The 12,965-nt window shown below is 40.2% G+C and overlaps 1 protein-coding gene across 1 annotated transcript; it reads right to left on the reverse strand.

The window, feature by feature from the left end:
* Nucleotides 1–259: 259 nt before the first annotated feature.
* Nucleotides 260–12,947, reverse strand: SPATA4 (spermatogenesis associated 4). Its single transcript, XM_042934209.1, has 6 exons — nucleotides 12,689–12,947; nucleotides 11,722–11,851; nucleotides 11,251–11,369; nucleotides 10,925–11,145; nucleotides 3,389–3,505; nucleotides 260–486 (listed from the first exon to the last, which is right to left on the reverse strand). Exons 1-6 carry the CDS (start codon nucleotides 12,904–12,906, stop codon nucleotides 380–382), a joined length of 912 nt encoding a protein of 303 aa, XP_042790143.1. The 5' UTR covers nucleotides 12,907–12,947; the 3' UTR covers nucleotides 260–379.
* Between the last annotated feature and the right edge of the window lie 18 nt (nucleotides 12,948–12,965).

The following is a 12,965-nucleotide window of genomic DNA, read 5'->3' on the forward strand; positions in this document are numbered from 1 at the left end:
GATGTGTAAATATATATCAGGCAAAGTGGTAGCTCTTTTCATTTCTGATGAGGAAAACATAACAAAGCAGATCCACCATTGCTACAGAATTGATGAGAGAAAACTTTTACCTGTCATGGTGAATTATGTTTAACTGTACCTTTTAAAATGATGTTTGCTCCTTCTCTGTTGATTTTGCATTTTCAACAGTACCCGGCACAGGTGTTTTAATACGTGGTTGTTGAATTGAAAAAAAAACAACAACACGTTTTGAGCCCAATTATGGATAAGACATCGCTTTAATTTACTTATATACCCACAACCAGGTGATTAGACCCTCTAGGATGGCAGGAGATGCTGCATTACATCTTCAAAGCCATTGGACACGTGCTTTTCAAGGTTACTTTTTCGTGTTTGTGATAGGGTTCATAGCAGATTCAAAAGAATATTTTCCGGCTTGTTTGACATGAATTCTTCTAAGTGGATTGCCAACAGTACCTGTATTTCCTGGCATATTTAAATAAACAACATTAAAATCAGTTTGTGGTTATTAAACATTTGCGCGATGATCAGTGTTTCTAACATACGGAACTTGCACAAGAATCAGCAACAGTCTGAACACAGGTTCATCTACATGCCTGGTAAGTAGAATATTTAAAGCACGCAGTGTAGTGGCCGTAAATAAAAAATCGGAATGCCCCCCACTTCCAAAAGCCATTAGCAGTGCCTAAAATACCCGGGGCTTAGTTCGGTGTATCTGATACTGAATATGACTCAACTATTTTTAGATGTTGTTTCAGAAAGCAGCTGAGGCCTCGATTCTAACAGTGCTGAGATTTGGCAAATACACATAATTCGCAGTTTAGTTTCTGGAACTCTGATTGCAATGAAGCGTCCAAACTGGCTGACCTTCCAGGTCGCTCAGTTCTCATGTGAGGGACCAGTGGCAGCTAAGAAACGTATTCTCCCTTGGCCCACGAGTTCACTGGATGCTAAGTTTAGGTAAACATATGCAGGGACTTCAGTGTTAACGAAAAAAAGAAAGGCAACAACCTATCTTACAATTAATTTTTGCCACCCTATTTGAGAATTAGAAGCTTTCGAGGTGAACAGCCTGTGGATTTGGTGCCGTCACATGCCGCGCAATCTTAGATGGTAAAATAGGATCCCGTGTTACCTGCGGCCTAGCTCTGCTCCCCTCCTTCCACTCGCGCCCATTATGTTAGCTGACCTGACCTACACACTCTGCTCTGTCAGTAGAAACAACTGAGATGGAATCCCTTGAATTAATTTGGAAAAAATAAAATCTAGCAAAACAGCTCTCATCCATGTAATTACCAAAGTCAGCTGCACACCATTCATTAATTTCCATTGTGCCCAGACTAAGAGGACCCAAGTTTCTGGAATAGGATTGAGAGAAGTAGAGAGAGAAAAGCATGTTTCTTCCCATCCTGATCTGTCCTGGTGATGTCTCGCTTAGCCCATCACCCACTTTGGAAAGGATGGAGAAAGCCCACTGAAGTGAGGGGCACTCGTAGAAGAGCATGGAGAGAATAAAATGGGGGAGAAGTCACGTGCAGCAGTTGCTACGTCATTACAGTCGTGAAAGCAGGACTCCACTCTCCTTGGAGTTGTGATCCGAAATGAGAGCATTATTTTTCTCAAAACTCATTTGTGACCTTGAAATGTTTCTGGAAAGATAAAGGAATGTTCTTCAGCTATTCAAGTATCAGTAGCCATCGTGTGTGTGTGTGTGTGTGTGTGTGTACACACACACACACACATATATATGGACACTTTGCATCTGTTTCTTGGTATTTGGAGGCCAAGGAGGCCTTGCAACATCTCATTCCTCTTCCCGCCTTCTCATTGCAGGTCCCGAAGCAAATGGTCCTGTGCTTTCCCACCCCCAGGCAGGTCTAAGTAGTCATAAGGGGAAAGAGGCAAGCAAGGGAACCAGCAGAGAACCCCCCCACCCCCGCCCCCCAGCCTCTGCCCTGGAGTCACAGCTTCTACCTGCTGGAGCTCTCCCTGCCCTGCAGGCGTCACTGTTGGAAGAAGGTTGAGGCAGGTTGAAGGAGAGGATGTGTTCCCAGAATCTGAAGGTGAAACTATGGATACTTGTTTTTTTTTTCCCATAGAAACATCATTATTCACTTCTGTCGAGTTGAGTCATGCTGAGTACCATGCCTCAAGCATATGAGTTAGACCTTTTAATGGACTGTTCTAATGTCTAGATATTACAAAGTGTGCTCTTAGAAATGGTAGTTCTACCAGGCCATTAGCAAAACAAAGCCAAATTAAGAGTGATGTGTGCTCAAATAGAGTTTGGAAAACACTTCCCTGGGTACCTCTCCTCTTCACTGTTTACAATGAGTATTAGCATATTAAAGGCTCTGAGAAATGACAAGGTTAAAAGGAGGAATCTGTTAACTTTGCTTTTCCAGACCCTATATAAACAAAGGCCTGTGTCCCCCACACCCCCCCCCCCCATGAAACCCTTAACATTTTAGGAATCCTGCCTTGTAGGACAGGTCCCCTAATATTTTCCATCAGAGCCCTGACAGTAAAAACAAAATATGGACACTCAGTTAAGTTTGAATTTCAGATGAGCAATGAATAATTTTCAATGAAAGTATGTCCTCAACATGTCCCCGTAATTATTGGTTTTATTGGTTATATCTGTTTTTATTCACTAAATCTAAACCTACTTTGTGGGCAGCGACTCGGCCCTGCTTTTGTCGCGTAAAAGCAGCCCATAGACATGGCATGCGGAATGGTCCTGGCTGTGTTCCAGTACAACTTTATGAACATAGAAATTTGAACTTCATACAATGTTCGTGCATCAGAAAATACCATTTTTCTTCTGATGCACTGTTTGAACCATTTAAAAATGTGAAAGCCATTCTTAACTTGCAGGCTCTACAAAAACAGGGTGGGAGACTGATTTTGGCTTATGGGCTCTAGACTGCTATGCTGTGAACACTTTCTGAACTCCCAGGATTTAAACTAGGGGCTTGTTGTAATACAAGTATGCAAGTATCAGTATCTGCCTTAGGGCTGATTCCTTACCTGCTGGTAGAGAATTGAGCTTTGAGCTCTGCACTGGCCTTCACCTGTTTCAGACCCACCTCTTTAAAGATAAATCAGAGCTGAAGTGGGTCCTTTAGTTGGGGTGGGGTGGGGGGAATCTGGCTTGGAAACCTCCCCAATGTGACCGGTACTCAGCAGACTGTGTGGCCCCTCCACCTACCCAGAGCATGCCGACACCAGCCTAATACACAGTTTTAGACTGAATGCCTAGACCAACATTTTCACTGTTTAAAAAAATTCTAAGGAACCAGGTAGCAGCAAAAGGTTCAGTTCCCAGGTAAAAAGTTAAGAATAAAACCACAGTAACAAAACTCACGTAAAACAGGAGCAACTCTTTCCCTTGAAATCATGGAGTTATGTTTGCACCCAGAGCCATGGGTCGGAAGGTGGTCAAGAGTAAGTTCTCCCACTGTTGGTCTGACCTCAAACCATTCTATGAAATAGGAACACAAAAACTGTTAGAAAATCACTACGGCCAGGGCCAGAATAAGACACTGTAATTTAAAAATTAGGCAAATTCTTTAGACATCTGTTTTATCATATTCTTAAGAGTGGTGTGAATATGAAGATTATTAACCTTCTCCCCACATTTTTCACATCTTTGATGCACAAGATAGTGGCTTTAAAAAAGTTATTTCAAAAAAACCCGTTATTTTAAAGACTATGTTCTTAGTTTTTTTGATAAGTTTTTATTCAGTAATAATATGTATACAGAAAAGTAAACAAATTATGTGTTTACAGCTTGATGAATTTTTGGAATGAATACACTTGGGGTAGCCATCACCCAGGTCAAGAGATCGTATATTACTCGTAAGTACCCCCCAAATCCCCTGCTTGTCTCTCCTACACAGTATCCTAAAAAGAAAATACTGTATTGACTTCTGTCATCACAGGTTAAATGATTTCTTAAATATTGTTTATATTTCATATGAACAACATGCAGTATCTGTTTTGCAAACCTATTTATGCTTTAAAAATAGTGACTTAGAATTATTTCTTCGTTTCCCCTATTTCTCATTAATTCTATAATTCTATCTATCACACTTGGATGTCAACTTCCCTGTGCTTCTAAAGATCACTTACTGCTCCTCTGCAGCTTGAAGAAGAGTCTAAGGTTATTTCTACTCATCAGCCAGACCCTGTTCATGCTAAATACAGCTCTGGTCAGCAGCATCCTCAGAACTATAATTATCACAGTTCATGACTTTGAGCTTCAAATCAGCAGCCTCAAAGATCAAGATGGGTGATAACAGAATACTGTTGCAGAATCTGAAGGGTTGAGGTGATCCATGGCTAAAGAGAAAGTGTGCTCACGGGAGGACAAGAGAGATACAGGTTAACTTTGTGCAAAGATGGACTTTGAATTAGAAGATTAAATAGAATACTTGTGTTTGGCTCTAGAAATCCCAGTGAGAACCAGTGAGTGACAGTGATGGTGAGATAGACTGTAAGCAAACATTCTGTATGAAAAATAATCGTATCTGATTTATGGTGTTAGAAATAAGGTAACTTGACAAAACTAAAATGCTGAAGTGCGGTAAGGGGCTGACAAGGAGCCGTCAGTGTTTTAGGGTCCTTATAGTTGGAGAAAGAGTAAAGACATTAATTTTAGACGAGGATAAGTCTGCGTGGTAAAATTTCTAGAATGGCACTACCAAGAGTAGAAATTTAAAATTTTCCAAGTCAGTTTGGGGGGTGGGGGGAGACAGTCTTTACAAAAAATTCAATCCAATCAATCCAAAAGAAGAAAAGATAGGTGAAACAATAACAAGAAACGGAAAAAGAATAAATAAAGAGCACAAAATACCATGATAGACGTGAATGCAAATATAGCAGTAGGCAGTACTACTGAATTCCTAACAGTAAAAGTCACGGTGAATGAAATAAATAGGTCCATGCAATAGGATACTTCATAGAGGGAAAAATGGCAGGACTTGTTTACCAAGTGCCAACACTTGCTATAAAGCCATAGTAACTAAGATCGTACGGGTGATAAAGTTGCGCACATTTAGACAAAATCAGCTAGGAGATATATATATATATAGATATCTATATCTATATATATAGATATATATATAGATATAGATATAGATATACACAGAAACTTGGAAAGTTTGAGAAATAAGGATACTACAAATCAGTGGGGAAAGAACAGACTATTCAAAAAATGGTTCTGAGACCATTGGTTCTCCATTTCAGTTGCAGACAAATTAAGGTCTTTTTTTTTTTTCAAATTAAGATCTTAAAAGAGACTAACTCCTTATCAGATCCATGCTTTGCAAACATTTTTCCCCCATTTTATAGTTCCCTTTTCACTCTTGTTTCCTTTGCTATGCAGGAAGCACTTTAGTTTGATACAACCCCATGTATTTGTTTTTGCTTCTGTTGCCTGTGTTTTGGATGTCATTTCCAAAAATTCATTACCAATACCGAGAAGCTTTTTCCCTGTGTTTTCTTCTGGCAGTTATATGGTTTCAGGTCTCATGTTTAAGTTTTTTAATCCATTTGGGTTTGATTTGGGGTGTGAGATTCTTCAAGTGGATATCCAATTTTCTCAGCATGATTATTGAGGAGATAGATTGTCCTTTCCCTATTGTGTGTTCTTGGCATCCTTATTCAAGATCAGGTGACTAAATGCATGGATTTATTTCTGGGCTCACTGTTCTGTTTCATTGGTTTACATGTCTGTTTTTTATGCCAGTACCTTACTGTTTTTTTTTTTTTAATTTTTTTTTTTCAACGTTTTTTATTTATTTTTGGGACAGAGAGAGACAGAGCATGAACGGGGGAGGGGCAGAGAGAGAGGGAGACACAGAATCGGAAACAGGCTCCAGGCTCCGAGCCATCAGCCCAGAGCCTGACGCGGGGCTCGAACTCACGGACCGCGAGATCGTGACCTGGCTGAAGTCGGACGCTTAACCGACTGCGCCACCCAGGCGCCCCTTTTTTTTTTTTTTTAATTTTTTTTTTTTACCTTACTGTTTTAATACAGTTTGAAATCAGGAAGTGTGATGCTTCCAGCTTTGTTCTTTCAGAGAATTGCTTTGGGTTTTCAGGTTCTTTTGTGATTCCATGTGAAGTCAGGATTGTTTTTTCTATTTCTGTAAAGACTGCCATTCAGTTTTGCGAGCTTGCGTTGACTCTATGGATCAATTTGGTAGTATGGACATTTTAACAATATTAATTCTTCTCATCCATGAACATGGGATGTCTTTCCATTTATCTGTGTCTTCTTTCCTTCATCAGTGTTCAATACTTTATAAGGAAGTAATATCCAAAACGTATAAGGAATTCATACAACTCAATACTGAACAAAGCAAATAACCCAATTAAAAATGGGGCAAAGGACCTAAGTAGATGTTTCTCAAAATAAATACAAATGGCAAACAGGTGTATGAAAGGTGCCCGACATCACTAATGATGACCAATAATCAGGGACATGCAACCAAAACCACAATAATATATCATCATACATCTGTCAAAATGGCTGTTATCAAGAAAGACAAAAGATAAAAAGTGTTCATGAGGATGTGAGAGAAAAGAGAACCCTTCTACACTGTTGCTGGAATGTAAATTGGTACAGCCATCATGGAAGCAATATGGAGATTCTCTCCCAAATTAACTACCGTATGATTCAGCAATCCCACTTCTAGGTATATGTCCCAAGGAAACAGAATCAGTATCTCAGAGAAATATCTGCATCCCCATGTTCACTGCAGCAATATTCATATTAGCCAAAGATACAGAAACAACCTAAATGTCCAAAAATGGATGACTGTATATGTACGGTCATACATGTATACATACACACATGCACACACTCAAAATGGAATATTAATCCGCCTTAAAAAAGAAGGAAATTTAGGGGGGTGCCTGGATGGCTCAGTCTGTTAAGCTTCCAACTCTTGGTTTGGGCTCAGGTTGTGATCTCACGGTTCATGGTTAGTGAGGAGCCTGTTTGGGATTCTCTCTCTCCCCCTCTCTCTGCCCCTGCCCACTGGCACAGTCTCTTTCTCAAAATGAATAAATAATAAATGAAAAGGAAAATTTATCATTTGCAACAACACAGATAAAACTAGAGGACGTTATGCTAAGAGAAATAAGCCAGACATGGAAAAACAAATACTGCATTTCCACTTCTATGGGGAATGTAAAACAGGCTGTTTGAAGCAGAAAGTGAAATGGTAATTTCTAGGGATGGGGTGGCGGGGCACGTGAGGAGATGCAGATCAGAGGTGCAAAGTCTCAGTTACGCAGGATGGGTAAGTTCTGCAGGTCTAATGTATGGCATGGACTGCATCTAATAGTGTATTGTGTACCTGAAATTTGCTAAGAGGGTAGACCTTAAGTGTACTCACTACACAGAGCAAGCAAGCAAGGAAAAAAGAAAAGGGAAGAAAGAAAGAAAATGGCAACCTTGTGAGGAGATGGATATTTTATTTTAATGTTTATTTTTGAGAGCGAGAGAGCCTGAGCAGGGGAGGGGCAGAGAGAGGGGACAGAGGATCCAAAGCGGGCTCTGCGCTGACAGCAGCAAGCCCAATTCAGAGCTTGAACTCAGGAACCGTGAGATCATGGCCTGAGCCAAAGTCAAACGCTCAACTGATTGAGCCACCCAGGCACTCTGAACATGGATATGTTTGATTGCAGTGATCATTGAACAATGTATATGTATATCGAAACACCAAGTGTTACACCTTAAATATATATAATTTCTATTTGTCACTTATACCTCAGTAAAGTTGAAAAATTATTTTAAGTGAAAGGCTAACATAGCAACATTTTTCTAGGTATATTTCCTGAGGCAAGGGAAATAAAAACAAAAACTCTGGACTACATCAAAATTAAAAGCTTCTGCACAGCAAAGGAAACAGTCCACAAAACTAAAAGGCAGCCTGCTGAATGAGAGAGGATATTTGCAAATGACATATCCAGTAAAGGGTTAGTATTCAAAATATATAAAGAACTGCTACAACTCAACACCCAAAAAACAATCCAATTAAAAAATGAGCAGAGACATGAACAGATGTTTCTTCAAAGAAGACATCCAGATGGCCAACGGACACATGAAAAGATGCTCAATACCACTCGTCACCCGGGAAATGCAAATCAAAACTACAATGAGATACCACCTCACACCTTTAGTCAGAATGGCTAAAATAAAAAACACAAGAAACAGCAAGTGGTGGTGAGGATGTGGAGAAAAAGGAACCCTTTTGCACCGTTGGTGGAAATGCAAACTGGTGCAGTCACTCTGGAAAATGATATGGAGGTTCCTCAAAAGGTGAAAAGTAGAACTGCCCTACAATCCAGTAATTGCACTACTAGATATTTACCCAAGGGCCACAAAAATACTAATTCAAAGGGATACATCACCCCGATGTTTATAGCAGCATGATTTACAATAGCCAAATGATGGAAGCAGCCAAAGAATCCATCTATGGATGAATGGACAAAGACGATATGGTGTGTATGTTTATATGTATATAAACATAACGTGTATATATACATATATATGTATATGTATATATATATACATACATACAATGAGTTATCATTCAGCCATAAGAAAGAACGAAATCCTACCGTTTGCAACATGGATGGAGCTCGATAGTACAATGCTAAGCAAAATAAGTCACCCAGAGAAAGGCGAATAAATACTATATGATTTCACTCATATGTGGAATTTAAAAAAAAAAAAAATGAGCAAAGGGGAAGAAAAGACAAAACAACTAAGAGACTCCTCACTACAAACAGATGGTCACCGGAAGGGAGGTGGGTGGAGGATGGGGAAATGGGTGATGGGGATTAAGGATGCACTTGGGATGAGCACTGGGCGTTGTATGGAAGCAATCACTAAATCGTACACCTGAAACTGATAGAACATTGTGTTAACTGGAATTAAAGTTTTAAAAAATGGAAAGGCTAAACCTTAGTCAAGGTAAGGATAGGAGAATATTTTTATAACCTCATGATGCCAACAGTGTTAATTATGAAGTTTGTTTTTCATTTCTGCCATAACAAATTGCCATAAAGTTGGTGGCTTATGAACAATAGCCATCTTTACTCTCACAGTACAGAAGTCTATGGGCTTCTTTTTAGAGGCTCACCAGGCTGAAATCGAGATGTTAGCAGGGCCACATTCCTTCTGGAAGCTCTGGGGATGAATCCTCTCCCATGCTCATTCATGTTTTTGGCAGAATTTGGCTCCTTGCAATTCTAGGTCCAAAATCTGTGTTGTTGCTGGCTGTCCCTGAGAGTTGTTTGAGGCCATGCCCTCACCTTCTTGTGCCCTCCAGGTGGCCTCTGTGGCAGTGGCAGGTTGAGGCCCTCCCACACTTCAAATCGTTCCTGCTTCTGCTGCACTCCTCTGACTCCACTTGGAGAACTATCTCAGCTTTTAAGGGCTCATGTGATTAGACTGGATCCGCCCGAATAATCCAGCATAAACTCCCTATTTCGAGGTCTGTGACTTCTGCAAAGCCTCTTTTGCCATGTAATACAACGTATTCACAGGTTCCAGGGATTGGGGCATGAACAACATGGGAGACATTCTACCTAGTACGGAGTTTGATAAAATCTTCTCAATTAAGAAATACATATGAATGAAGTTAAGAACGTAAGTCGTGCGCATAAACAAACTTTTTTAAATCAAGGCAATGACAAAGGCTGCAGGACAATGGTTACTCTCAGAGGCAAGTATGAAGAAGGCGGTAAGAGCAGGACACCAGGAGAATATAAAGCTATGGGTAATGTTCCACATCGTAGATTATGCAGTGATACACAAATATTTATTCATTGTCTTTTTAAAGTTGTACATCTACATTATATGCATGAATGAATCACAGCAGAATTACAGTGTTTAAAAACCTACAAAAGAATTTGACTATATAATTCCACAACAGGATCAATGACCTCAGTTCTTTTCTACTCACAAATTCATGAGTAAGAGCAAATAAGGAAGAGAAACAAAAAATGATAGGCAGTGGAAGATGAACAGAGCAACAGGATGAAAACCAAAATATCCAACTCACATTGTGAGGGCAAGTTACAGTTACTGCTCTCCTTTCCTTCTAGAGACTAGAGAGAAAATGGCTCTTTTCTTCAGAAAATGGGGGTTCAAATGAGGGAGAAATCCTACTGACCTACAGCTGCCTCATTCTTGAATGGTTTTAGTGCCACGGTCATGATGAAGTCACTAAATGTCTGGAATCAAGGACTATAGAATTCTGAGACCAATGGTGTCCTAAGTTAAGTGTTAGTAAAGCAACAACAATGAAAGAAAGTTCACTTATTTTGTTTGTCATCTGTTGGAACTCTGATGGCAAACGCTTTGGATGCTTTGAGACTTATTTCAGTGATCTCTCTGGAAGATTGCCGAGGGTTGCCTCCATCTGCCTTACCTTACGTACCCAGTCTACATACCGAGGCTACTACAGGACAACCATGACCGTGGTCTGGAAATCATCTAGAGCAAATCATGGTAATCCAGGCTTTTCCTAAAGTACTTACATCCTGATGAAGTCTGAAATATTCTCATCTTCCTTAGTAGCTTGATATTTGAACTTACTTCCCACAGAATTTTATGTGAACATAGTCACTCTTTTCTAAAAAGAGAAGTGTTAATATACTAAGTTAACCTATGCTTTCATTTAAAAAAATATGCCGTAAACCACTCCAGTGATGATAAATCATTCCACTGCTAAGCATAAGAGAACCACTTTCCCTTTAAACCAGGGATAGAAAAAGCAGAGTTGGGACAGACAGTGGTCAACTTTTCTTTCATCTGTACTCAAGCATAGCCTCACTACGTTGGGAAGAATTCAGTTGACTATTTCCAAGGAAAACTTACTTGGATTCAGTTTTCTCCTTAATTTTCTTTGCAACATTTGTAAAAGGAAGAGGAACTCTACTTTAAGTTCATTGCTGAGCGTGTTGGGATTGCTTTTTATCTCTGACGACCTAATGTTATCTTTAATCGACTTGGAAGCTGTAGAGCTAGGAACCAGGGGCAGACGCATCTGGTAACTGTAGTCTGTGAAATTCACGAGGTCACCCTGGATACTTTTAATTCTGGAACGAAAAAAATATTGTTGACAAGCCATATTTTAGTAATGAGATTTATGTTACCAAATTTTCATTTTAAGTTGTATCGCTAGAAGATTCCAAATGACTTACTCTCGATGCGTTAGCAAAGTATAAACCTCTTGTATTAGTATTTCAGGTACTCCAGCTTTGCAATGAATTGTTCCATGGATTAGCTCTTTAGGTAATTTAAGTCTTTTTCTTGCCAGGAACTTTAATAGTAGAAAGAAGGTATTTTCATTATAAGAAGTTACGTAAAAATCTTCAATTACTTTGTATTCACCTTAACCCCCTTTTTTTTGTCTCTCAACTAATAGTTTTTAATTTTAACATGTTAACTATTAAATAGCGTTCAGCAAGAAAAGCAACCATTCTATCCTACTCCAATTTGAAATGAGTTTCATAAGTGACTCCTGACAAACTTTAATAACCTTCATTTTAATACACGGAAACAAGCTGCCAGCTTCGTGGCACAGCCACACGCACGTGTGTGTAGATATCCACGACATCAGGAGTACACCATTTAAAACACAAACTTCTTAAAGTCGATGACTGCTAATTTACCTTCTCCAACTGTGCCCAGTTATCCAACTTGACTTTCAAAGAAGTTCCATTTTCAAAGGATGACAATTTAAGGTCCCTGGGGTAATATATAGTGAATATTTCTGCAATCAGGAAGCCATTTGAAAAATCCCTGAGCCATAATATTAAAGAAATGAAATAAAATGTGGTTACTTTTACAGTTTGTTTTATAATCAATTAACACCAATTTAATATTCCACACTGACAGCAAATAACTTATAAAATTAGTTTTGTTGGATCATTGCTCTAAGGAAGACCTGCTATGGAATAGAATTTTAATAAGATTAGATACACACTAAAGGCTTTCGTGTTCTTTTTATGAACCCAAACTATTAATTTGTATTGAATCTTCATTTTAACAAGATCCCTAGGTGATTCCGATGCACATTGAAAATTTCAGGCATGTCTCTATTAAGGAATATTGAAATTAGTAAACCAGAGTCTTTGCAAAAAAGTCATCGCCTTCATATTTATGGAAATTAGTTCGCATTCCCAGAGCAGATATTAACCGCCCGTTACGTTCAGGGTGGCTGCAGTTCAGCAGCAACTTTTTTCCAGTCCCTGATTGGAAAAACTAGATGCCATCCAGAGGATAAACTGATCCCCACGATTGTTAATGTCCAGTGTCTCTAAAGAAAGAGCCTTGACTATCAGTATTTTTTTGTAGTCACCAAGGCATTCTATATTAGCTTAAATCGAAAATGTGATGATTGAATGGGTAAATGCATAAGTGAGTGCTTCGTCATGTATTTTCCAGGCCCGCTCCCTAAAAGAAGGGGTGTGTGTGTGTGCGCGCGCGCGCGCGCCGAGCGCTGAGCGGGTGGGGGTCGGTGTCTGAAACCTAAACCAGGGGAGTAGGCCGTCTGCGCCCAGTGCCGCGGCGGGGCAGCCGAGTGGTCGGCGGGTCCCTGGCGCGCTCAGGCCCCGTCTAGGCGGCTTGCTCCTGCACCTGTTGACGTTCCTAGGAAAGAAGGTGAGATCCAGGCCCTGGAGCCAGCGCAGAACCGACGGGGACAGGCGGGAGCTCTTCGGTGGATGCGGATAGACCAGATATTTCTTAGGCTTCCCTCGGATGGGAGCTGCTGCCTGTAGCGAAAGTGACGGTGACTTGGGTAGGGCTGCCGCCGGCAGTGTCAGAAGCCTTCCTCCGAGGCCGGCGGCAGCCATGTCGCTTTCTGGGTTTCTATGGCAGCATCCGCGGTGGGGCGGGGCCTCGGGGGGGCGGG

Source organism: Panthera leo, chromosome B1 (genome assembly GCF_018350215.1).
Source record: "Panthera leo isolate Ple1 chromosome B1, P.leo_Ple1_pat1.1, whole genome shotgun sequence".
NCBI lineage: Eukaryota > Metazoa > Chordata > Mammalia > Carnivora > Felidae > Panthera > Panthera leo.

Bases quoted from the DNA above. Each gene is read 5' to 3' on its own strand.
- SPATA4 (XM_042934209.1), bottom strand. From the start codon at position 12,906: ATGGCTGCCGCCGGCCTCGGAGGAAGGCTTCTGACACTGCCGGCGGCA. The intron at 11,370-11,721 runs GTAAATTAGCAG...CTACTATTAAAG, and splicing joins ACTGGGCACAGTTGGAGAAG to TTCCTGGCAAGAAAAAGACT. The intron at 11,146-11,250 runs GTAAGTCATTTG...TTTTCGTTCCAG, and splicing joins ACTTTGCTAACGCATCGAGA to AATTAAAAGTATCCAGGGTG.